This window comes from Dromiciops gliroides, chromosome 1, assembly GCF_019393635.1.
Source record: "Dromiciops gliroides isolate mDroGli1 chromosome 1, mDroGli1.pri, whole genome shotgun sequence".
Lineage (NCBI taxonomy): Eukaryota > Metazoa > Chordata > Mammalia > Microbiotheria > Microbiotheriidae > Dromiciops > Dromiciops gliroides.
In genome coordinates this window covers 81,577,615-81,605,405 of record NC_057861.1, presented here as the reverse complement: position 1 = coordinate 81,605,405, position 27,791 = coordinate 81,577,615, and the positions used below count along the sequence as shown (strand labels likewise).

Below are 27,791 nucleotides of genomic sequence, written 5' to 3'. Positions count from 1 at the left end.
GCTGAAAGAGCATCAATAATTATAAACCTATAGAGATTCATATATATGTTTATGTGTATGTATATATATGTGTGTATATACACACATGTGGAAAAGAGGAAATGAACAAGCTTTCACAAGTCAAATTCAATAATGGACTACATTATTTCTATCTCACAATTAACTTGAAGCAATTAGGTGATGCAGTGGATAGAGTACAGAACCTGGAGTCAGGAAGACCTGAGGTCATATCCAGCCTCAGACACTTGACTAGTTGTGTGATCCTGGGCAAGTCACTTAACCTTTGTTTGATTCACTTTTCTCATCTGTAAAATGGAGAGAATAATAACGACTATTTCCCAGGGTTGTTGTGAAGATTAAATGAGATAATATTTGTAAAGTGCATTGAAAACTTTAAAGAGGTTTACAATGCTAATTAATATTAGCATTACATCAAAGAGTCATTTCAGTATTGATTCGTGCAAGGCACTTGTCTATGCTGGAGGTAGAAAGATGAAAAACACCTTGGCACTGCCCTTAAAGATTTTACAATTCATTCATCTGAGGAACATTGAATAAAAGTCCATAGTGTGTAAATCTCTGTTCTTAACACTAAGGGAACATATAAGTTTAGGTGAGACGTGGGCCTTATAATCTCTAGAGGAAGCAAAATGAGTGTGATGTAAGTTAATATACGATAAAAGCAAAGGAACACTCTAGACAAAGTGCTTAGGAAAATTTGAGGAGTGAGAGACCACTTTCAACTGAGGTAATGCAATGAGAAGATCATTGGATTTAGAATCAGATAAGAGTTCAAATCCTAGCTCTAACATATATTACCTGTGACCCTAGAGAAGTCACCTAGCATCAATGGACCTCAGTCTCTGTAGTAAGGAAGCTAGATAAAGTGATCTCTGCAGTCCATCCCAGTTCTAGATGCTATGTTATAAGATCCTAGACTTAATGGAGAGGGGGGCCCCTTGATGATGATGTCAATGATGGTGGAGGTGGTGGTGGTGGTGGTGACGACAATGATGATGATGTCTTGAATATGTATAATAATGTACACTTTTATGGATTTCTTTGGATCTGGGAATTTAACAATCTATCAGTGTAGACTGACTCGCAGAGATGCCTTTTCATCCCATGTGATTTTTATGCATCTCCCTCCATGAATCCTCCATAGACAATCTGACCCAACACATTGGAAGTTTCCCTACAGATTCTTTAATATTTCCTGGATAACAGAGCAAAATTTGGAGAGAAGGTTTGGAGGGGGTAGGGTATATGAAGGTAGATGAGGGGGAATATGGCAAAGGGAAAGAAATGCAGATGGAAAACATTTGACTATGTGGTTTTGTCATGGACTGGTTTGGGTAATATTTGAAGTGCTTAGCTGCCTATAAGAAGAAAATGTGATACTACTTCCCCAAAAAGCTCCCCTTTGCTTCCCATAGTACCATGGGAGGGCATCTCCTCTCTGATTTGCAACTTCCCTATTACAGTCACTCATGTGAAATTACTCCAGAAACCTGTTGTAAAGAACAGTAATAGCACTTACTTTGTTTCTCTAGGATTCTAAAATGCCACTGATGTCAGCATCTAATGTAAATAGTAAGTCTACAACTTAGAAGATAGTCTTTGAGAGTTACCATGATCAAAACCTTCATCCCCAGGAGAAGAAATTAGTGATGAGCTTTCTGAATTTAGGCTGCTTCTGAATTCAATCTATCACTAGAATTGTAGAATTACTTGCATTTATACAACACATTATGGTTTACAATAACCCTATGAATTAATTCATAACCCTATGAGGAAACTGATATCAGAGAAGTACAGTGACTTTTCCAGGGTCATGCAGTTAGAAAGTGGCAAGGTCAGGATGAGAAGCCAAGTCTTCTGACTATTAATCTGGGGCAGGTCTCTAAGAAAAGAAATTTGAGTGCCTGGTGGCCAGTTGGTCGATGCTTTAAGTTATCCATTGATAACTCTTAGATAAGAGTCAAATAACCATGGGAAATGACCAGGAAATGCCACTAACCTGTGATGTGGTCTTGATTTGAGGGAACCCACCTATTTCTAAGTGTCTTCCCAATCTGCCTAGGTATTGAAGGTATTAGAATAAGGAGATCCCTAAGGAGAGAATTTCACAATAAAGTTATCATCAGCCAAGAATGTGCAAGTGTGGCATCTTCAACATTATAACCCTTCAAATATTTGAAGAGACAGGTATACAACTTCATGGAGACATAAACACAAACACACTTCTTTACCATTGTCCTCAATTTCTTCCTCCTGCTGTATCTCCTGCTCCAGCTCCAAAGTGGGAGAGACATGATTGAACATCCAGAAATGGGACCTCCAGGGATGGAACCTCCATCGGTGATGAGATGGTTGTTGAACTTCACTAGCTGTGGCCAATGCGGTTGAAAGTTTTTTTCCTGTTGGCCTGCAGAGAGAGGGTTGAGGAGTGGCTAATGCAGAATCATGTAAGAGACAGCAGATCCAGAAATTATGCTTCTCTGAATGAAAAGGTCATCCACCACTGGTCCTTCAGACTTTGACTAAGTCATTTAATTACTCAACGGCAAAGATGCAAGCTCTGATGGTGACAAAGCCCTCAACTGTAACCCATAAAGAGGTTGGAGGGGGAAAAAAAGAAGATGCAATCTCTAATCTGGGAGATTCAGAGAATCATATTTTGAGTTAGAAGTTCCTCATTTTATAGATGAGGAAACTGAGGGGGAAAGACTTAACCAAAGTCACACAGATGCTAAATAAATAGCAAAAGTAAATTCAGGGGCAGCTAGGTGGTGCAGTGGATAGAGCACTAGCCCTGGAGTCAGAAGGACCTGAGTTCAAATCCAGACACAGACATTTGACACTTACTAGCTGTGTGACCCTGGGCAAGTCACTTAACCCCCATTGCCCCACCAAAAACAAAACAAAATAAAACAAAGTAAATTAAAACCCAGGTGCACTGACTTAAAATGCAATGGTCTTCCCACTATACTATGCTACCTCTGGTGGTTGAGCTATAACCCTTTCTCAAACATCTGGTGGGCAAAGCACTGTCTCCTACCTCCCCAATTGAGATAGACAAAAGGGACTCCTATCTCAGAGAACCTCTAACATAATAGGGGAAATAGTTTATAAACAATTAAATGGTCAAACTTCATTAATTTGACTAATTAAGAAAATAGGCTGGGGGCAGCTAGGTGGCACAGTGGATAAAGCACTATCCCTGGATTCAGGAGAACCTGAGTTCAAATCTAACCTCAGACACTTGACACTTACTAGCTGTGTGACCCTGGGCAAGTCACTTAACCCCAATTGCCTCAGCAAAAAAAGAAAGAAAGAAAGAAAGAAAGAAAGAAAGAAAGAAAGAAAGAAAGAAAGAAAGAAAGAAAGAAAGAAAGAAAGAAAATAGGCTGCAATCAATGGAAAACCTGAATTTCAAATTCTTTTAGAAAAATGCAATTTTATTAATTCTTAATACAAATGGTAATTTTTCTATCTGCCTCAAATCTTTCCTCAGTCCAATCCATCCTCTATTAAGCTGTAATGGTGATTTTCTTAAATCATAGGTCTAACGCTGCTAGCTATAGCTACCATTTGTAGCTAAAATCTTTGAGAAAGTCATCTACAATAGGTACCTTCATTCACTCTATTCTCACCCTCTTCTTTTTTTTAGAATTAATAAAGTATTTTATTTTTTCCCATTACATGTAAAGATAGTTCTCAACTTTTGTTTATACAAGCTTTTCAATTTCAGATTTTTCTCCCTCCCTTCCTTCCCCCCTCCCCTAGAGAGCAGGTAATCTGATATAGGTTATATATATATATATATATATATATATATATATATATATATACATATATATATACATATACATATACATAATAACATTAAACATATTTCTGCATTAGTCATTTTATAAGAGAAAAATCAGAGCAATGATGGAAAAACCTCAAAATAGAAAAACATCAGCACCAAAAACAAAAGAAATAGTATGGTTCATTCAGCATCTACTCCACAGTTCTTTTTTTTTTTTCCTGGATTTAAAGATCCTCTTCTATCATCCCTGGAACTCTTCTGTACCATTGCATTGGTGAGAAAAATATAGTCCATCACAGTAGATCAACACTCAATGTTGATGATACTGTGTATAATGTTCTTCTGGTTCTGCTCATCTCATTCATCATCAGCCCACGCAAGACCCTCCAGGTTTCTCTGAACTCCTCCTGCTCATCGTTTCTTACAGCACAATAGTATTCCATTGTATTCATCTACCACAATTTGTCCAGCCATTCCCCCAATTGATGGGCATCCCCTCAACTTCCAATTCTTTTGCCACCATGTACAGAGCAGCTATAAATATTTTTGTACATGTGGGTCCCTCTCCCCTTTCCATGATCTCTTTGAGAAAAAGACCCAAAAGTGCTATTGCTGGGTCAAAGGGTATGCACAGCTTTATCACCCTTTGGGCATAATTCCAAATTGCTCTCCAGAATGGTTGGATCGGTTCACAGCTCCACCAACAATGCATTAGTGTTCCAATTTTTCCACAGCTTCTCCAACATTTATTATTTTCCTTTTTTGTCATTTTAGCCAATCTGATAGTTGTCAGGTGGTACCTCAGAGTTGTTTTAATTTGCATCTCTCTAATCATTAGAGATTTAGAGCATTTTTTCATATGGGAATAGATAGCTTTGGTTTCTTCATCAGAAAACTGCCTGTTCATATCCTTTGACCATTTCTCAATTGGGGAATGACTTGGATTCTTATAAATTTGATTTAGTTCCCTATATATTTTAGAAATGAGGCCTTTATCAGAAGTACTGGCCGCAAAAATTATTTCCCAGCTTTCTGCCTCCCTTCTAATTTTGGATGCATTGTTTCTGTTTGTACAAAATTTTTTTAATTTAATGTAATCAAAATCATCCATTTTACATTTTATAATATACTCTATCTCTTGTTTGGTCATAAACTGTTTTCCTTTCCAAAGATCTGATAGGTATACTATTCCTTTCTCTCCTAATTTACTTATGGTATCACCTCTTATGTCTAAATCATGTGTCCATTTTGACCTTATTTTAGTATAAGGTGTAAGATGTTGGTCTATGCCTAATTTCTGCCATACTATCTTCCAGTTTTCCCAGCAGTTTTTGTCAAATACTGAGTTCCTATCCCAGAAGCTGGAGTCTTTGGGTTTATCAAACACTACATTACTAGTGTCATTTACTACTGCATTTCCTGTGCCTGGCCTATTCCATTGATCCTCCACTCTATTTCTTAGCCAGTACCAGATAGTTTTGATGACTGCTGCTTTATAGTAAAACTCCAGGTCTGGTACTACTAACCCACCTTCCTGTGAATTTTTTTTCATTATTTTCCTGGATAGTCTTGATTTTTTGTTTTTCCAGATGAATTTCGTTATTATTTTTTCTAGCTGTATAAAATAATTTTTAGGTAGTCTGATTGGTATGGCACTGAATAAGTAAATTAATTTGGGTAGTATTATCATTTTTACTATATTAGCTCTGCCTATCCATGAGCAATTGATATCTTTCCAATTATTTAGATCTGATTTGATTTGTGTGAAGAGTGTTTGGTAGTTGTGTTCATAGAGTTCCTGGGTTTGTCTTGGCAAGTAGACTCCCAAGTATTTTATATTATCTACCATTACTTTAAATGGAATTTCTCTTTCTATCCCTTGCTGCTGGACTTTGTTGGCCATGTATAGAAATGCTGATGATTTATGTGGATTTATTTTATATCCTGTAACTGTACTAAAGTTGTTAATTGTTTCAAGTAATTTTTGAGTTGATTCTCTAGGATTCTTTAAGTATACCATCATATCATCTGCAAAGAGTGATAGTTTTGTTTCCTCCTTGCCTATTCTAATTCCTTTAATTCCTTTCTCTTCTCTGATTGCTAAAGCTAACATTTCTAGGACAATATTAAATAATAGGGATGATAATGGACATCCCTGTTTCACCCCTGATCTTATTGGGAAGGCCTCTAATTTATCTCCATTGCATATAATACTTGCTGATGGTTTTAGGTAGATACTGTTTATTATTTTAAGGAAAGCTCCACCTATTCCTAAACTCTCTAGTGTTTTTATTAGGAATGGGTGCTGTATTTTGTCAAAAGCTTTCTCTGCATCTATTGAGATAATCATATGATTTTGGTTGGTTTTCTTATTGGTGTGGTTGATTATGTTAATAGTTTTCCTAATGTTGAACCAGCCCTACATTCCTGGTATAAATCCCACCTGGTCATAGTGTATTATCCTGGTGATCACTTGCTGTAATCTCCTTGCTTATATATTATTTAAGATTTTAGCATCAATATTCATTAGGGAAATTGGTCTATAATTTTCTTTCTCTGTTTTTGCTTTGCTTTGTCTGGTTTTGGTATCACCACCATATTTGTGTCATAAAATGAATTTGGTAGAACTCCTTTTTCACCTATTTTTCCAAATAATTTGTATAATATTGGAATTAATTGTTCTTTAAATGTTTGGTAAAATTCACCCGTAAACCCATCTGGCCCTGGGGATTTTTTCTTAGGAAGTTCATTAATGACTTGTTCAATTTCCTTTTCTAATATGGGTTTATTTAAGAATTTTATTTCCTCTTCAGTTAACCTGGGCAGTTTGTATTTTTGTAAATATTCATCCATTTCATTTAGATTGTCAAATGTATTGGCATACAGTTGGGCAAAATAATCCCTAATTATTGATTTAATTTCCATTTCATTGGTGGTGACATCACCTTTTCATTTTTGATACTTGTAATTTGGTTTTCTTCTTTCTTTTTTTAATCAAATTAACCAACATTTTATCTATTTTATTGGTTTTTTCATAAAACCAGCTCTTAGTTTTATTGATTAATTCTATAGGTTTTTTGCTTTCAATCTTATTAATTTCTTCTTTAATTTTTAGGATCTCTAGTTTAGTATCTAATTGGGGATTTCTAATTTGTTCTTTTTCTAGCTTTTTAAGTTGCATGCCCAATTCATTAATCTCCTCTTTCTCTTTTTTATTCATGTAAGCATTTAGAGCTATAAATTTTCCCCTAAGCACTGCTTTGGCTGCATCCCATAAATTTTGGTATACTGTCTCATTATTGTCATTCTCTTGGATATAGTTATTGATTGTTTCTATGATTTGTTGTTTGACCCATTCATTCTTTAGAATGATATTATTTAGTTTCCAATTGATTTTCATTCTACTTTTCCCTGGCTCTTTCTTACATGTAATTTTTATTGCATCATGATCTGAGAAGGATGCATTTACTATTTCTGCCTTTCTACATTTGACTATGATGTTTTTGTGCCCTAATACATGGTCAATTTTTGAAAATGTGCCATGTACTGCTGAGAAAAGGTATATTCCTTTCTATCCCCATTCAATTTTCTCCAGACATCTATCATGTCTAACTTTTCTAGTAATCTATTCACCTCTTTCACTTCTTTCTTCTTTATTTTTCGGCTAGATTTATCTAATTCTGAGAGGGGGAGATTCAGATCCCCACTAGTATAGTATTACTGTCTAATTCCTCTTGTAACTCATTTAACTTCTCTACGAACTTGGATGCTATACCACTTGGTGCATACATATTTAATATTGATATTACTTCATTATCTATAGTACCTTTTAGCAAGATGTAATTTCCTTCCTTATCTCTTTTAATGAGATCTATTTTTGCCTGTGCTTTGTCTGAGATAAGGATTGCTACCTCTGCTTTTTTTACTTTAGCTGAAGCGTAATATATTCTGCTCCAGCCTTTTACCTTTACTCTGTGTGTATCTCCCTGTTTCAAATGTGTTTCTTGTAAACAGCATATTGTAGGATTCTGGTTTTTAATCCACTCTGCAATTCACTTCCGTTTTATAGCAGAGTTCATCCCATTCACATTCACAGTTATTATTACTGACTGTCTATTCCCCTCCATTCTATTTACCCCCTTTGTACTTTTCCCCCCTTCTTTCACCTTATTCCTCCTGACCAATGTTTTACTTCTTACCCCTGCCTCCCCCAATCTGCCCTCCCTTTTTATCACCCCCTCTCTTTTCTTTACCCTTTTCTCCCTTGCTTTTGTCCTCCCTTCTATCAGTACCCGCCTTTCCCTTCCCCTTTTGCTTCCCTAAAGAATGAACTAAGTTTCTTTATCCCAATGAACGTATATGTTATTCCCTCTTTGAATCAAATCTAATGAAATTAGGGTTGAAACAATGTTCACCCCTCCTTTCTTTCCCTCTATTGTAATAGGTTTCTTTAACCTCTTCATATGATATAATTCATCCCATTCCACCTCCCCTTTCCTTTCCTCCCCATAGACTCCCTTTTTAACCCCTTAATTTTTTTTTGTATCATCACATCAAAGACAATTTATATTTATACCCTCTGTGTAAAGTCCTTCTCTCTGCCCAAATACATTTACAGTTCTTAAGAGTTATGAGTATTATCTTCCTGTGTAGGGATTTAAGCAGTTTAACCTAATTGAGTAACCTTTTTTTCCCTCTGTTTACCTTTTTAAACTTCTCTTGAGTCTTGTATGTTAAGATTGAATTTTCTATTCAGTTCTGGTCTTTTTGTCAGAAAAGATTGAAAGTCTCCAATGTCATTAAATGTCCATCTTTTCCCCTGAAAGAGAATGCACATTTTTCCTGGGTAATAGATTCTTGGCTTCAATCCAAGCTCCTTTGCCTTCCAGAATATCATATTCCAAGCCTTGTGGTCCTTTAAGGCTGAAGCTGCCAGGTCCTGAGCAATCCTGACTGTGGCTCCATGATATTTAAACTGCTTCTTTCTGGCTGCTTGGAGTATTTTCTCCTTCACCTGATAATTCTGGAATTTGGCTACAATATTCCTTGGAGTTTTCCTTTTGGGGTCTCTTTCAGGAGGTGATGAGTGGATTCTTTCAATGATGATTTTATCCTCTGATCCTATGATATCAGGGCAGTTCTCCTTAATAATTTCCTGGAATATGGTGTCTAGATTCTTTTTCTGGTCATGGCTTTCAGGCAGACCAATGATTCTCAAATTGTCTCTCCTGGATCTGTTTTCCAGATCAGTTGTCTTTCCAGTGAGGTATTTCACATTTTCTTCTATTTTTTCATTCTTTTGATTCTGCTTGACTGATTCCTGGTGTCTCACGGATTCCTTATCTTCCAACTATCCAATTTTAATTTTTAAGGTATTGTTTTCTTCAGTGAGATTATGCACCTTTTTTTACATTTGGACAAGTGAATTTTTTTTAATACTTTTTACTTTTTTTTTTTTTTTTTGCTGAGGCAATTGGGGTTAAGTGACTTGCCCAGGGTCACACAGCTAGTAAGTGTTAAGCGTCTGAGGCCGGATTTGAACTCAGGTCCTCCTGAATCCAGGGCCAGTGCTCTAGCCACTGCGCCACCTAGCTGCCCCCCAAGTGAATTTTTTAAAGCATTGCTTTCTTTGAGATTATGAACCTTTTCTTCCATTTGGCCAAATGAATTTTTAAGGCATTGTTTTCTTCAGTGAAATTATGCACCTTTTTTCCATTTGGCCAGTCAATCTTTGTGCTTCCTTTTCCAAGCTGCTGATTCTTTTTTCATAGTTTTCTTGTTTTGCTTTCATTTCTCTCCCCATTTTTTCTTCTACCTCTCTCAATTGATTTTTAAAATCCTTTTTGAGTTCTTCCAGGAAGGCTTTTTGTTCTTGAGACCAATTCACCTTCCCTCATGAGGCATCATATATAGGCAATTTGAGGGTATTGTCCTCATCTGAGTTTGTGTTGGCTTCTTCCCTATTGATACAGAATCTCTCAATGGAGAGAGCTCTTTTTTGTTTCTTACTCATTATTGCAGCTTATTTACTTATTTTTTAAGTTGAGGTCTGCTCTGGGGGCACCAGGGTTCCTGTTTGGGGCTTCTTGTATAGGGGTATAGGTGCTGTGTGACTGGCTTTTTACTCTTAGGCCTTTATAGTGTGTGCAGTTCACCCCCTAGCACTTCCTGTCTGAGCGCGCTCAGCCAGGCGCCCGATCCCGCCTGTCCCATTCATGGCTCTACAGCTGTCACCCTGCCCTCCCAGCTGGTGCAGGTAGGTTTTTCCACTGTCCTTCTTGGCCACCAGATTTTTGAGCCGGGTTCCAGGGGCCTCAGTTGTTTGGCTGTGGTCCACAGCTCCTGCTGACTTGCCCCGACCCCCTCGGCGCTGGGCTACTGCCCTGCGCTGGGCCTCCCTTTTGCCTGAGTCAGACCAACCTTTTCCTGAAGTCTTCTAAATTACCTCTCATTGGAAGACTGTGTCTCTCTGTCTCTTTGCAAGTTCTGTAGTTTCAGAATCTGTCCAGAGGCTTGATTTAATGTTCTTTTTGAGGGAACAGAAGGAGAGCTCAGGCAGCTTGCTGCTTCCTCTCCGCCATCTTGGCTCTGCCCCCTCACCCTCTTCTAAACTCTCTAAAGTCTATCTTTCAACTTTAGCCTCATTCTCCACCTGACACAGATCTCTCCAAAGTGACTAATGATTTTTTTTTTTTTAGTGAGGCAATTGGGGTTAAGTGACTTGCCTAGGGTCACACAGCTAGTAAGTGTTAAGTGTTTGAGGCCGGATTTGAACTCAGGTACTCCTGACTCCAGGGCCGGTGCTCTATCCATTGCGCCACCTAGCTGCCCCGACTAATGATTTTTTAATTGTAAAAGCTAATGACTTTTTAAAAGTATCATCCTTCTTGACTTCTCTGAATCTTTAGACATTGTTAATCACCCTTTTCTCAACAAGTCAAATCAATAAGCATTTATGAAAACAAACAAACAAGCAAAACCCCCCAAACTACATTTCAGGAATCATGCTAAGCACTAGAACTATAAATACAAAGAGAAAGACAGACTCTGACTTCCAGGAGCCTATATTCAAATGAGGGAAGACAATATATAAAGAGGAACTCAAAATGGAAGAAGAAGAGAGAGAGTACCCCTCAGGAGTATGGTGAAATCCAGAGAGTCTGGAGGGGAGCAGAGAAGCATTAAAGGAATGTGAGGAGCTAGCCTAGGTACTACTTTAAAATGGAAGTGACAAATAGGAAGAAGGGGCAAAGGAGAAGAAGTAATCATGTCCTACAAACTGGATCTTCTAGATTTTCATGATATTGCTTTCTCCTGGTTCTTCTCCTACTTGTCTGACTTCCCCCTCATCCTCCTTTGCTTGATTTTCTGGGTCATGCCCACTCAATACCCCAGACTCTCTTCTCCCCGTATAAGATCTCACTTGGTGAGTTCATCCACTCCCAGGAACTCAATTCTGATCTCTATGCAGATAATTCTCAGATCTATTTATCCAGCTCTGATCCCACTTCTGACCCCTGGCTACCAATTGCCACCAAGCTCTTTGTCATCTCAACTTCAGTTCACCCTCAGCTTCTCACTTTCACTCACACTGTCTATCCAGTTCGTCACCACTGTCAAGTCTCGTCATTGTTACCTTTGCAGAATCTCTTGTAAAAGTTCTCTTCCCTCTACCTGGTGCAGACCCTTATCACCTCATGTTTAAACTAAGGAGACAACGTTCTGGATGGTCTGTCTGCCTCAAATCTGTCCCCAGCCCAGTCCATCATCCACTTGGCAGCCAAAATGCAGGACTGACCGTGACCCACTCTCCCCTTCCCCTTTCCACTCAATAAACTCCAATGAGTCTCTAGTACTAGTTCAGGATCTAGTTCAGGATCAAATCTAAAATCCTCTGTTTAGCCTTGGAAGCCCTTCATAACCTGGACCCTTCCCACTTTTCCAGTATTCTTATACCTTACTCTCTGTACCACTTTATGATCCAGATACCCTGACTTCTTTGCTGTTCCTCTCCTTAAGACACCCTAAAATCCTGACACTGTGTGTTTCTCCATGACTCATCCATGCCTGGGATGCTCTCTCTTCTTACAAATGCATCCTGCTTTCCCTCGATTCCTTCAAGACTCAGATCAAGCCCTGCCTTCTGCAATACACCTTTCCCAGTTTTCTACCACCTCCACCTCCACCCGAGGGCTTCCCTCTGAGATTACTCTTCAAATACTCTGTATGTCTCTCTCTCTCTCTCTCTCTCTCTCTCTCTCTCTCTCTCTCTCTCTCTCTCTCTCCACACACACACACACACACACACACACACACACACATACACACTTTATATGCATAATTTCTTACATATTGCCTCTCCCATTAAAATATGAGCTTCTTACTGGAGATGTACAATGGTGGCACTGAAGGTGGTGCAGGATGGCTCCCCCAAATGAATTACTGGCAAGAAAGATATTTAAAGGAATTTTAGCCCTCGAACTTCTTGGGATCATTGGAGCATATTTGCTATTTAATAAAATGAATACAAATCAAGATTTCAGGCATACAATGAGTAGATTTCCCTTAATCTTGGAAGTTTATTACAAATCCAATGAATGAGCTGGACTCTATGGAATAAAGGAACATGATCAAGAAGAATGGTTAAACCAAAAAAAAAAAATAGAACCTCTTCAGTTTGAAGTTTTCATCTCTCTGAGTCTTGAAGCTGGTCACCTCATTCAACCTCCTGTTGAATTGTTTTTATGCTTTTGAATAAAAAGCCAGCTTGACTGCATAATTTAATCAAATAATGTCTTTGACTAACTACATTAAAAAATATAAGCTTCTTGAAGGCAGGGATTATTTTTTAAAACATTTCTTTATAACCCTAGAATTTATATAGTTCCTGGAACACAATAAGCATTTAAAATAATTATTGATCAACTGACAGACTATGTCATCCCCTATTCATTGAGCTCCACTGGTTCCCTATCAATTCTAGGAATAAATGGGGTCTTCCTCCCCACACCCCAACTATCTATTTATTTAGTTGTTCATCCATCCATCCATCTATCTATCTATTCATCTATGCATTTATCTCTTTATTTATTCATTCATTCATTTGTTTGTTTTTTTGTTTATTTTTTGGCTAGGTAAAAAAGGCCTTTGCCTCATTACTTACTTAGCCTTAATCACTGAATGGGCATTGCCTAAGGCAAACTGAGACCTGGGAAAAACATTAGTTTAAAAAGCCCTTAAGGTCTCCCACTGTATTAGGGTCATCTCCAGTCCTCCTGTGTTATATCTTGCCACTGGACCCAGATGGCTCTAGAGGAGAGAGTGAGACTGGTGACTTTGCCCAGTCCTACCTCACTTAAATCCAATTCACTGCAAGTCATGCCATCACCTCCCTGATGTCACCGTCCTTTGAGAACAAAGGACAAACAACAGGAACAAGTACATAAAATTCTCTGTTTGACACTGATATCTCTGTGTAATCTCCTGTCTCCCTACCTTTCCAGGCTTCTTCTACCTTACTCCTCTTATTCTATCACCCAACTACACTGGCTTACTTGCACTCCCTCTGCTGTCTCCATGCCTTCCATCAGCATGTCCCTTGTAGGATGCTCTTCTTCATCACCTCTGTCTGTCTCTTAGTTTCCCTGGCTTCCTTCATGACTTCCTTCAAATCCAACCTTCTAGTACAGGTTTTCCCTGGTATCCCCAGCTGTTAACACCTTCCTATTTCAGATTACCTCCATCTATTCTGCATAGAACTTATGTCTATCTAGTTATTTACACACTGTCTCCTCGATTAAAAGATATGCTCCTTGAGGGCAGGAACTGTAGCTTTTCACAGATATCAGTGTCAAACAGGATTTTATGTACTTGTTCCTGTTATTTGTCCTTTTTTTCAAAGGACAGTGACATCAAGGAGGTGATGGCATGACTTGCAATGAATTGGATTTAAGTGAGGTAGGACTGGGCAAAGTCACCAGTCTCACTCTCTCCTCCAGAGCTATCTGGGTCCAGTGGCAAGATATAACTCAGGAGGACTGGAGATGACCCTAATATAGTGGGAGACCTTAAGGGCTTTTTAAGCTAATGTTTTTCCCAGGTCTCAGTTTGCTTTAGGCAATGCCCATTCAGTGATTAAGGCTAAGTAAGAAATGAGGCATAGGCCTTTTTTACCTAGTCAAAAATAAACAAACAAATAAATGAATGAATGAATGAATAAATAAAGAGATAGAGAGATGAGTAAATAGATAGATAGATGGATGGATAAACAAACAACTAAATAAATAGATGGGGGTGGTGTTGGGAGGAAGACCCTATTTATTCCTAGAATTGATAGGGGACCAGTGGAGCTCAATGAGTAGGGGATAATATAGTCCATCAGTTGATCAATAATTAGTCCTAATGCTAAGTTTAGTGCTTGGCACCTAGCAAATGCTTTATAAATGTTTTCCCCCATTCATTTATTGATTCATGCCATAAGACTTCCATGTTCCCTAGTCCCGACTCCCCTAAATGTAGTTTTCTGCCTACTCTTTCAGGTTTTTTGTTAGGAAAGTTCTTTCTGAGGAAGTGCTGGTGATCCTAGGGAAGTAAAGGCATAAAAGAGTGAGGTGATGAGGTAAGGGAAAGAGAAATGGGTGATTCCAAGACTCATGGAGTGAACCTAAAAGTTGGAATGCCTGGGAGAACCCTTCTTTTTTGCCAACTAAAACATGCAGGGTATGGTGATTGCTCATGGCAAAATGTATTTCACAAAAAGCACAAGCAGTTTGAGAAGTACTGAAGTAGAGAGATGCTGATCTGTTAATAGGAGCTCCTCAAGGGTCATGAATCCTGAGATTATATAAAGACCAAGCCCAAATAAGGCCAACAGGGTGTTCCACGAAGCTCCATGGAGCTTCACCTAAGAATTAAACAAGATTCATTTGCAGCAAGCACATGTCTTGTTGGTATTTAAATAGGTGCCACTAAAGTGTTTTAAGGGCCATCTGTTCTATCTAATAAGTAAGTTAAAATCCACTTCACCCCCCTACAATCTGCTTTCCACTAGTAGTTTGTTCAGCAATCTGTATGCCACAGAGTGCAAAGAATTCTGTCATTTTCAGTCCTTCCCACCTATGAATTTGCACAAAATCCTCATTAGTAGGACCTGAATCTGTGAGGTATGCTCAGCATGGAAGGATACAAAGAAAAAAGATATAATAACCACATGAAGGGAAAAAATGAAAACTGGAACCAACCAACAGAAAAAGAAAAATAAGGGCAAAGGGTTTGGGAAGATGATTGAAGAAGTCTAGGAAGACTTCCTGGAAGAGTTGACATGAAGCATGGCTGGAACTAGAGTCAGAGACCCAGCTATGAGTACCAGTTCTTTCATTTATCTGGTATGTGGCTAAGTGAGCCTGAATGTCATTTCCTATGGGAAGGGGGAGGATTGAACTATATAATCCAGAAGGACCTAGGTTCACAGTGTACCTGGGTGATCTTGTTTGGGCAAGACACTTAATTTCCTTGAGCTTCAGTTTCCTCATCTGTAAAATGACAGGATTGAAGTAGATATCTTTTAAGGTCACTTTCAGCTCTAAATATGACCCTTTGAGACCTTCCATTTGATGAATCCATGATTCTGAATTCTAAACAAATACCATGACAAAGTTTGGACAAGAGGAAAAGTTTGCTCATTTTTTCAGTCCTGTCCAAGTCTTTGTGACCCCATTTAAGGTTTTCTTGGCAAAGGTACTGGAGTGACTTGCCATTTCCTTCTCCAGCTCATTTTACAGATGGGGAAACTGAGGCAAGCAGGATTAAGTGACTTGCCCAGGGTCACACAGCTGAGGCCAGATTTGAACTCAAGAAGTTTTCCTGCCTCTGGGACCAGCACTCTATCCACTGAGCCACCTAGTTGCCCCAAGAGGAAGTGTAGTGGGGGACAAAAGAAGTGACCTCACTCCATTCTAAGCTGAACTTCAGACTTCCTCCACCATGCCCCACTTCATCCTGAAGTCTCACTCCAGCCCTGGGAATTCACATATGGGGAGGCATTCTCTGCCCCTGCAGCCTCTCCCTCTGATTGGATGACTCTTCCTAGAGCCTCCCACTAAGGAGGGCACCTAGACCCACCAGCTCTCTCATTCCTCTCCTGGCTGTGCTCCACTCCATATTTCTCCAACCTTCTCCCCTCCCCCAACCCACACTCCCTTCCCACTTTTCCTGCTCCTTTTTCTGCCTTGCATCCCTCATTAAATTATAAACTCCTAGAGGGCAGCAACTTTCTTTCTACTTGTATTTCTATTCTCAGTCTGACTCATAGTCACCAAGTAAATGCTTGTTGACTGTCTGACTAACTGACCTCTGACACCCTTCCAGATGTGCAGTGGAAATGGAATGGAATGGAAAGAATGCTGGATTTGGAGTCAGAGAACAGATGCCCTCTGAGGTCCCTTCCACATCCAGATCCCAAAGTTCTGAGGTTCTTTGAATTTGGATTTGGTTTGAGTCCAAAGAAAACAAGTGAGGGTTCTGAGTACACAAAGACAATAATCCAGAGGAATTCTTGAGGAAGGGATAATTGACTTCCATGAGGAGAATGAAATAGGGAGGAGGGTCGGAAGTAGGGAGGTTGTCAAGGACTAACACAAAAGTCCAGGTCTGAAGCACAAGTGCAGTGCTCTTGGGTCATCCCTATATTTCAAAACCTAGCATGAGTGCTCTCTCTTCCATGAAATCTTCCCTTACTATGTTTTTTTTCTTTTTTCTTTTTCTTTTTCTTCTTTTTTTCTTTTTTTTTTTTTTTGCAGGGCAATGAGGGTTAAGTGACTTGCCCAGGGTCACACAGCTAGTAAGCGTCAAGTGTCTGAGGCCAAATTCAAACTCAGGTCCTCCTGAATCCAGGGCCAGTGTTTTATCTATTGTGCCACCTAGCTGTCCCCCTTCCCTTACTATCTTAACCCAAACTGGTTTCTCTTCTTTCTGAATCTCTACATGACTTAATGTCTATGCCACCCATCTTGCTAGTTAAGTAGATGCAGGAAACAAATCATAGGACCTCAGAACTAAGAGAGAGATGTCATCCAGTTCACCCTGTCCATGAACAGGAATCCCCTCTACCAAATGGTCCACAAGGGCCAAGGACAGGAAACCCACTATGTCCCACACATAGACAGGTCCCTTTCTGGATAGTGCCAAACTTTAAGGATTTCATTTTTGTTGTTTTTTTTTTTTAATTTTTGTTTTGTTTTACATTAAGCTAAAATCTCACTTTGCCACTTCTATTGAAGCCTCAATTGTAGAATCTCAAATTTGGAAGTGACTACTGAGGCCAAACCAAAGCTGAGTACCTTATAAACACGGACACCAGTTGGAGGAAAGAAGCCCTTGGGAGAAGACATAATAGCTGTTTTCAAGTATTTGAAGGGTTGTCGTGTGGAAGAAGGATTAGAATTGTTCTTTATCTGAAGCCATTAAGTGAAAAGGAATTCATTATTTCTCAAGGCAGCCCACTTCCCTTTAAGGCAGCTCTATAATGTTAGAAAGTTTTTCCATAAATCAAGCCTAAATTTGCTTCTTTGCAATTTCCCTATCCACCCCCTTTCTCCCTTTGTAAATTCCCCCAAGTTGTGCTTTCTGAGTCCAGAAGATCAAATCAAATCTCTCTCTTCCACATGATAGCCATTTGAACACTTGAAAACAACTACAACATTCTCCCCAAGTCTTCTCTCTTCCAGGCTGAATAACCTCAGTTCCCTTAAATGATCATTCTATGGCATGGTCTCAAGATTATTCACCATCTTGATTATCATTTGGGTGCTCTCTAGTGTATCAGTAGACTTCCTAAACAGTGCCCTGATATCCTAGTAACTATTCTGTGGATACTCTCCAGTTTGTCTATGTCCTTCCTAAAATGCGGTTCCCAGAACTGAATATAATAGTGGAGGATTATGGGCATGGAACATTGCATATGAGTCAGACATAGTTGCTTCGTTAGTTGATTTTGCATAACTGATTTTGTTTGTAACGACGGAGGATTCAGTTTAAGGAGTTAGAGTATTTTGGAAAATGACTGTGATTTTTAGGGGCAGCTAGGTGGCACAGTGGATAAAGCACTGGCCCTAGATTCAGGAGGACCTGAGTTCAAATCCAGATTCAGACACTTGACGTGTACTAGTGGTATGACCCTGGGCAAGTCACTTAACCCTCATTGCCCCGCAAAGAAGAAGAAGAAGAAGAAGAAGAAGAAGAAGAAGAAGAAGAAGAAGAAGAAGAAGAAGAAGAAGAAGAAGAAGAAGAAGAAGAAAAGACTGTGATTTTTAAAAAGTAAAAGTTTTCAATAAAATACAGTATGAAGAAGAATAAGAACTGAATACAATATTCTAGATATGGTCTGACTAGTACAGAGAACAGCTGAATTTTCATCCCTTCATTCTGTGTACTATTCATCTATTAAGGTAGCCGAAGACTGAGCTTGTAGCACTACTACCCCAGATCCTTTTCACCTACAGTGTTGTCTTGCCTCACTCTTGCCATCTGTAATTGTACAGTTGACTTTTTGGGTCCACACAGAGGACTTTATATTTATCCCTGTTAAATTTAATCCTGCCTGACCCAGCTCATCTTTCTAACCCATCCAATTCTTTTCGGATCCTGACTTTTATCCAAAGTGCTAACTAGCCTTCCCTGCTTTTTGTCATCCTCATGCTATATCTGCCTTCATCCAAGTCACTGATAAAAATGTTTAAACAGCAGTCAATCAATCATTAATTATTTATTAAGCATCTGTTATAAGCCATAGACTGCGCTAAATGTGTGGGATACAAATACCAAAAATGAAACAATCCCTGCTTGCAAATAGCACTGGCAAGGACAAATTCCTAGGACTTTCCACTAAAAACCTCCCACTAGAATCAAAGATTTATGATTCAGGTTTGTAAATATTTTATCATTCAGCCAGACATAATAATAATAATAATAATAATAATAATAGTTCACAATTATATAAGGCTTTCAGGTTTATACAGGACTTTTCTCAAAACAACCTAACCTAGTATTATTATCTTCATTTTACAGATGGGAAAACTGAAACTCAGAGAGGTGAGACAACTACGATGGTCATATTGTTATTAAGTAATAGAGCTGGGTTGAAACCCAGGTCTTCTGACTCCAAGTTCAATGTTGGGGGGGGGCATTGTTTGTTTGTTCGTTTTTTTCTTTCTTTTGTGTTTTAAATACCATACTGCCTCTGCTCCTTCTTTACATGTCCACCACCCCGCTTTTTCCAGTTTCTCCCAACTCTCATTAGGACATACAATTTTTGTTTAAAAAAAAAAAAGATTCTTACTAGCTATGTGACCCTGGGCAAATCACTCATTGCCCTGCCAAAAAAATTAATTAACAAGAGCAAGAAACGTAATGTGAGGCACTACTTCACAGAAACTCTCCCAGTATTCAGTAAAAGAACATTAAAAACTGAAGAATTTGGGAGAAAGTGAATGACTGTCAGAAGGATTTTGTTTCCAGATTAAATACTTGTGGATTTGTCGGTTTTAGAGGATCCCTAAAATTTATTCCTCTCAGGGAACTACTTTAAACTGTTCTCCAAATATTTTACATGCATCATCTAATATCTCAAACTACACTATATACTGTTTTAGGGTAGGAACCATATTTTCTTTTTCCTGTTTCAGCTGGATACATGATGGGGAGGCATTAAATAAATAAATAAACAAACTCATTCTCTATGCCTGAAATGCCCTTCCTACCTCATCCCTGCCTGCTGAAATCCAACCCAATCCAGTACAGGAAAAACAACAACAACATAAAGCCACCTGAATTTGGAGTCAAGCAAGACCTGGGTTTGAATCCTCGCTAACACTTAATAGCTATGTGACTCTCAGCATTTAACCCCTTTGAACCTGTTTCCTCATTCATAAAATGGAGATAATAAAATTTAAGCTAGCTACTTGAAAGCATTTTAAAATGCTAGGTAAATGCGAATGATCATTATTATTATTATTATTTCAAGACCCAGCTCAAGTAACACCTCCCCCATAAAGCTTTCCCTGATTCCCTCTGTGAAAAGAAATGTCGTTATCTTCAGAGTTCCCATAATCCTTTGTACCTCTCTCCTATACCATCCCTTTGTATTACAGTTATGAGAGTTCATGTCTTATGTATTAAAGCAGTGAAAGGGAAAAGAGTTTGTCTTTCTCATCTTTATATCCCTAGTGCGGGGCCTTATACATAGCAGAAACTCAATAGATAAGGCCTCAGTGGAATTGAATGTAACTGAAGTGACAGGGTAAATAAAAAAAGGAAAAAATAAAGGGTTTCACTGACGACCCTGGGACTTGGGGGCACCAGGCTTTCAATTATTCAGGCTCTCTGACACCCACTTACCAAAGCAGCCTCTCTACCCCAGGGCAATATTTCACCATCTTATAAAACTACTTTTGATTTTTAAAACTAACAATGTAAAGGCCTGAAGAAAAATAAATACCTCAGACCAATAACCTGAAGAAGACAGGCCCCAAACCTTGAGGCAGGGAGGGAGAAATAATTTCCCCTACTTTACTTCTAAATCCTTTAAAAGCTGCTGAGGAACCTTAAGGAGAATTTAAAATGGGATTAGGGCCTAAATAAGGCCCCATTTTACCTCAGGCTGTGGTGAGAAGGAACAGGCCTGTTTGGATTCCTGCTTTCCCCCTGATAGAAGGTGACATTCCCTTGAAAAATACCCCATATACCCACAAAACAAAGAAAAATAATAGTATCCCCCCACTCTCCCTCACAGCACAAGTAAGCTCACACAGACCTTTTTGTTTTCTGTTGTTTGAAAGCCATAAGATACCCTGAGAAAAAATATGGAATTTAGAGAGAGGGGGGTTTAGAACCCTAGGAGAATTTAACCAACTGAGGAGGCTTTAGTCCCTGAGGAAAATTCCTGAGAATTTAGACCCTGAGGAGAATTTACTCAGAGAAGAATTTAGACTCTGAGGAAATTTTACCCTGAGAATTTACCCTCTAAGGAGAATTTAGACTCTGGGGTTACTCTGAAAATTTATCCTCTGAGGAAAATTTAGACCCTGAAGAGAATTTACTCTCTGAGATGAATTTAGACCCTAAAGAGAATTTCCCAGAGAATATCCACCTCCATGGGCTTCTAGTTGAGACCTTTCTCAGAAATACCCTCTCCTCAAACCTAGGAAGATTTTCCCCTTGGGTCTCCACAGTTTCCTGAAATGAAGAAGGAGACTTTCTCCCTTTCACAGTGGAGGCCCAGTTACTAGATATAAAGGAAACCCCTGACTCTCTGGGCCCCCTCTGCCAAAGGGCAGGGGAAGCCAATGTTTTCAAGGGACAAAATGTCTTTGAGAGAACTCTTTCCTGACAGTTTTTGGCTGGGGGTAAGGGACTTTTCACGAAGACCACAGACTATCTCCAGGGTTTCTTTGGCTTTATGAGTCAGGGTCCCATGTAAGTTTGGTACCTGTCTGTTTAAGAGCTCTTGGTGGCAGCAGGGCCTCAGACAGAGGCCCAGCTGACCCCTCCTCCTCATGCTGTCAATGGGAAGACAAAGGCCCAGGTGGGCCAGAAACTGGTTATACTTACTTGCTCCTCAGACAGGTGGGCCCAGTGTCACAGCCTGAATTTAGAGACTGACTTTAACCTTGAGGAGGATTTGGGGGGAAGCATTTCCTACCAACCTCTCCCATCATAGTGAAGCATTTCCCCTTTCTCTTGACTCTTCCCCAAAAAACCCTCTGAAACTAGGGAACCTCACCTCCACCCTCCCTCTGAAATAATCCAGGCCTTAACCCTCGTGCCCAAGGGTATGAGGGAACATGGCCCATACAGAAGGTTGTCTATTTGCCAGAGAAGGTGCAGGCGAAGTGTTTAGGTTTGAAGACACCCTCAGGCACTGAACCCCACCAGGTCATCCTCTAATGCAGAGTGAGATGCCATTCTTCTTTGTGGAAATCCCAAGGGACATAGCCCTAAGGTATTCTGAAGCCCAGGCTTTTTTTTTTAATGCTTGAATTCTCCCCAAACCAACTCCAGATTTTCAATGACATTCTCAGCACACTAACAAAAAAGTATCTCATAAGGTCATGCTGAGGCCCCTCACCCCAAAATATAGCCCTACCGCCTCAGGTGCCAAATTCCCTGTGAAGAGCAAGTCATCAAAACCTCGTTCCCCCCATGGCCTTTGAATACTGAATTTCATAGAAAGGAGACACCTTCTCTTAACCCATCCCTGGAAACATATTCCTTCTACCCTGAAAGCTCTCCCACGGAGGCCGGCAGAGAGAATTCACTTCCCAATAGGAGGAGGAGGAGCTGGCCCCCAGTGGTATCCATAGCAACCAAACCTGGGATAGCCTTAGGCCATAGGATGGATTTATCTATCCATGCTTCCTATCCATCCCCAGGACCCACCAGGAGGGATTTATCAGTATTTGCTAAATTGAATGGGGGAGGGAAGCATTGAGAGATAGTCACCATTCCTTTTTACCCATGCTTACCATGATGGCCCAGATCTTTGGTCAGACAGCTCATCCCTTTATCCATGCCACAAAAGTGATGAATCCCTTGCTCTAGATAAGCAGAAACTTATATAGTATAGAGGCATGAGAATGAAAGCCAAAAGGGACCTTAGAGATCACTGAATTCAGTGCCCCATTGGACAGATTGAGAAACAGAGGCTCAGAGAAGGAGTCGATTTGTTTGAGGTAATGCCGGGAGTTTGGAGCATCTTGGTCTTTTAAGAATCTCCTGTCCTGTAGGTTTTTCCCCTCATTGCACCATGCCAAGACATAATCAAATCAATTAAAATATGTATTAAGCCCCTAAGTTGTGCAAGGCACTATATAAGATGCTGGAGAGAGAGAGAGAGAAAAGGGAGAGAAAGAAAATTAAAAAAGAAAAGAGAAGAGAAATGAAAAAAAAAGGAAAGGAAAGAAAGAAGATGGGAGTGAGAGGGAAAGTAAGAAAGAAAGAGAAGATGGGATAAATGAACAAAAGAGAAGGGGGAGGAAGGAAGGAAGGAAGAAAGAAAGAAAGAAGGAAAGAAAGAAAGAAAGAAAGAAAGAAAGAAAGAAAGAAAGAAAGAAAGAAAGAAAGAAGGAAAGAAAGAAAGAAAGAAAAAAGAAAGAAAGAAAGAGAAAGAAAGGAAGGAAGGAAGGAAGGAAGAAAGAAAGAAAGAAAGAAAGAAAGAAAGAAAGAAAGAAAGAGGAAGGGAGGGAAACAGGGAAACAAATGAAATAATCTTAGCCCTCAAGAATCTTATATTCTATACAAATCTAAGTGCTTTAGTATGAGAGAATTGAAGAACAGGGGGGGGGGCATTCCCAAATGAATTAATCAAATGCCCCTAAATACCTTAGTGAAGTCTTGAAATTGTACTATGGACAAATGTCCTGGGAATCAGTCCCACTGAGGATTAAGTCTCCACCTGCCCTCAGTCTGGGTAATTTGCAAGATGAGTTAAAGTACTTTCATTCTGAAGCATCTCCCCCAATCCACACCAGAAAGCATAACACAAAGAACTCAGTTCCCTTCCCAAAGAGACTTTGCAAATGGATGTGCCAAGACTGCAGAGCCTAACAGTCACAGTACCTTTTTTGCTGAGTCCCTAGTTGTAGACAAAGGACGGCTTAAGAAGTGGACTGGGCAGCAGTTTAGAGGAAGAAGAAGGGGAAGAAGAGAAGGGAGCCTGTCCCATTCTTCCCCCATCCCAACTGTGAGTTCCACAAGTATCCCCAGGGGAAGGAAAATCAGTTGAAGGAATAGCGAGGAAGATGAAGGAGGGAAAATCACCTTAAAAGATAGGGGGAGAGGGCAGAGACAAGAGAAGAAGGCTTCTGGAGCATTATGGGGATCCTCTCCAAAGGGCTTTTGGGATGAGTCAGGAAAGAATTGTGCAGGATGAGAAAGCATAGTTGAGATCAGCACACTGGCAGAGAGTGGGTGCACATCAGTGAAATCACAAATACACCGAAGTATAATTCTTCAGTTGTGTATGATGCTTTACAGATTTCAAAGTGCTTTCATATCCATTATTTCATTTGAGTCTCACAACAGCCCTGTCAGACAAGCAATAAAAGAATTATTTAGCCACATTTTAGAGCTGTGGAAACCGAGTTACAAGAGGCTAAGAAATGTACCCAATGTCACACGGCTAATTAGTAGCTGAACAAAGACTAACTGTCTCTCTAGGTTTTTTCTTTAAACTCATTCTTATCTTTCTTCTCTATTTGAGAAGCATAGAAATGGGAATTTGCAAAGAGCTTGGCTAGCTAACCTAAGCCAATGTTCTCCTCCATGCAGAAATGCCTTCAACAACATTGTTGACCATGACAGGGAGTCACCTCTTCCATTTTGAGATGGTTCTGACTGTAGCAAGGTCTTATATTGTATCTGAGATTAGCCTCTCTGTCACTTATAGTCATTTATAGTCCTAGTCACTTATAGTCTTAGTTCTGCCCTCTGGAACCATACTTATCTGCATGGCTATTTTCCATTACTGCCATTATTATGTTGGAGGAAATTGATCATGTTTCTTTATTTATCTCTCAACAAAATACCTTTTGTTTCTTCAGCCAACCCTAGTATGTAAAATGGGGGTGGATACTGACCTGGCCTATCTCATAGGGTTGTTGTAAAGAGCAAATTACATAAAACCCTTTGTCATAAGAAAGGCTAAGTAACTGTAAATTACTATACTTTATAGGCTTAGTATGATCAAGTCACATACCCTTTCTAAGCTTTTTAGCTCCTTCATCTCTAAAAAAAGGGGGGATAATAATCCTCATCTTACCTACCGCGCAAAGGGGTTGTGAAAGGAGTGCTTTGTAAATTGTAAGTGCTCCTATTTTTTGATGCTGATTTCATCATGTGGCCATTCTCTCCACCAATGCAAATTGCAGCACCTTCAAACTTTCCATTTGCAATTATTGTCCCTATTCACCTAGCAATCCTCCACAGGGAATCTATCAAATACGATGGCAGTCTTTTTGATATTTTAGATTTGTGAGCATAGGAATATTCCACTCAGACTATCTTGTCTCTATTTCATGCCTCACTGCATGACTAGCCTGCAGTCATATATGACATTTTTCTAGTCCTATTTCTTAGATATTGTATTTTATGTTGCTTATTGGGTGTGAGTCATCATTAGTAGCATGTTGAAACTCATGGATCTTCCCCTTGACCTTTGGGTTATTTGTAATTGTATTTTTCAGTAATGATTGCCTTCCATGATTTGAATTATCACTGAAGAATTATTAAGACAATTCATGCATTGGTGAGACCCTAGCCCCTGCTATTACAGACCAAGATCACCTTGGGGGATTTGACTCAATAGTGATCTCTTTGCCTCATTGTTATCCCTACCCAGGGTATCCTCTGACAATATCAGAATTTGGTTCATGTCCTTCTAACAGCTCCCTGAAAACTCCATATAACATTCAGGCTAACAAGACCTTGTTGCATAGAGGACAGCTTGTTTGACTGAACAAAAACATAGAACTAAAATGTACTTGAACCTCTTAAAAATCAGGGGAAAGAAATCTTTTTTTTCTGGAGAACATCACACAACCTTCCTTTCCATTGAGCCTTTCTTTCTCATTGAACATACATAATCCACAAAGCTAATGATACCAGCAAAGGGATAGGTCTAGGTCACCCTTTGGTACAGGCAATTTCCCACTGTGCCAAGCCCTCTTCCCCTTTGGGCCCCATCAGATGGCATGTGCCCTGCAGGCCTTTCTTTAGATGTGAGTGAGACTGAGTCTGTGGCTACTCTTCTACTTTCTCTCTGATGCCCCAAATCTTTTTTTTGTGCTTCATTTTTCAAGGAATTCAGTCTTCTTCTGCATCTCCATTTGATGTCTGCCCCTAAGTGCATGTAGCTTCCTGCAGAGACCAAAGGAAGAGATACAGACCTTTCTCTACATAGGCACGTAGCTCAGGTTGTCTATATCTATATCTATGTTCCTCTCAGTCTCTAAATCTGCCTCGTGAGTATATGTCTGGGCCTTCTTTCTTTGTATCTCTGTGCTTTTTCTGTATCTGACCTATGCAAGCTCCTATCTTCTTTGAAGGACCACCTCAACTATGTGAGCTAGATCATAATGTGGGCAGCTAGGTGGCACAGTGGATAGAGTACCAGGCCTAGAGTCAGGAGGAGTCACCTTCCTGAATTCAAATCCAGCCTTAGACACTTATTAGATGTGTGACCTTGAGTAGGTTTCTTCACCCTATTTGCCTCAGTTTCCTCATCTGTAAAATGAGCTTAAGAAGGAAAAGGCAAACCACTCCAGTATCTTTGCCAAGAAAACCCCAGATATGGTCACAAAGAGTTTTACATGACTGAGAAATGATTGAATGACAACAGATGATAACATGGTGTCAATTGTGTGAGCCTCACTAATGCTCCTCAGATAAAAACTTTTGTCAATGAGGATGTGGGAGAAGAAGAATTGACGCTTTGTCCAGTAAATGAGGTAGTTCAAATAGAACTACCCCCATTTCATAGGGGGTCCAGACCTATGATTCCATCAGTCTAGAATAATTCTAATGTGTAAATTCTCTCCATCACTACTGATTCACAAATTACCTATGATTACTAGTCTAAGAGAAACACCTGGAGTACTGAGAGATCATGGGACTGACCACGATCACAAGGGTAGTATGTGACAATGGCAGCACTTGAACCCCCAAAATGGTCAATTCTAAGCCTGACCTTCTGTCCACTATGCTGTGCTGCCTTGGTGCCTGTTTTAGAGGTTAAGTAACGGGCAGTTGGTGATGCAGGATAAGCTCAAGAAGAGACTTTTGCCTGGATATATAGATCCTGGAACCATCTTCCTAGAGGTGACAAACAGATCCATGGGAGCCAATGATCTCAAGTGAAACACTATAAAGAGAATAGGGCCTAGAATACAGAGCCTACACCACAAGGAGACTAAGGAGGAACAGGCGGCCAAGAAGGACACCGCTCCATCTATTCCCTCCATCCTTTGATGACTCAGAACTGATGGGCCCAAACTGACAACTTTCCTGGGAGCAATGACTAGTAAGTGGCTGAACCAGGACTCAGTGGCAGGTCTTCCCATCCCAAGTCCAGTGTTCCTTCCAACACACCACACTGCCTCTCAACATCTCCCTATTTTAAACATCTTACCTAATGTCAATGCTTAGTAGATCAGTGAACAAAATTGGCTCTATAGTTTCATCTGGCATGGGCTCCTGCGTGATTCTGATGCAGGCATTTAAGAAATCTGTCTTCAATGAATCTTCTGGACATATTTTTCTCTACTGAACCACATTTTTCCTTGAAATCAATAAACAACAAATATAGTGAGGTTTTATATTCCCTATGCGTCTTAGGTAGTTATGTGACTATAAAAATGAGGTCTGCTGTGGCAGATCATTTGCAAAAGCCTGTGTCTTTTTATTCTTTACTTGATAATGGCCTCGATTTGTGTAGAGACCCAAATGGGTGTAGCAAGTATAAGGTAAACACTAAAGCGCTACATAAAGAGAAGTAATTAATACTAAATTTCTTCCTTACTAGTGATAGAAGCACCTCCTAATTTAGCACTTGCAAGCTGTCATTAACAAAATGCTTATCTCCACTCCATTATCATGCTAATGAATTGTTAACACATCATATATTATTAATAACCCATCATTATAAATTAATAATTGATATGTGGATATGTGATGGCCCGGATTCAGCTGCTTAAGGATATCTGGGTTCTGCCTATGAATCTGTCACTGACCAGCTTGGACAAGACACTTCTCCCTACAACTCCATTCCCCCTTAACCCTCACAATACCCCCCAACTTCTGCTTTCTAAATTGATAGGGTAGGAATAGATCACAAAATCTTAGCCAGAGCTTGGAAAAGGTGTCTCATAGATTATCTAATTCAATTCTGTCACTTTATGGAATGAAACTTACATTGGTTAAGTGA

At 39.6% G+C, this 27,791-nt stretch overlaps 1 protein-coding gene across 1 annotated transcript in view; it reads right to left on the bottom strand.

Annotated features, from left to right (window-relative positions):
- Window positions 1-27,791, bottom strand: part of LOC122745965 (maestro heat-like repeat family member 5) — a 173,650-nt gene that overhangs the window by 121,664 nt on the left and 24,195 nt on the right. The window contains 2 exon segments of the mRNA XM_043991432.1: window positions 2,253-2,418; window positions 2,421-2,501. Coding sequence (XP_043847367.1) covers window positions 2,253-2,418; window positions 2,421-2,501 — 247 coding nt within the window.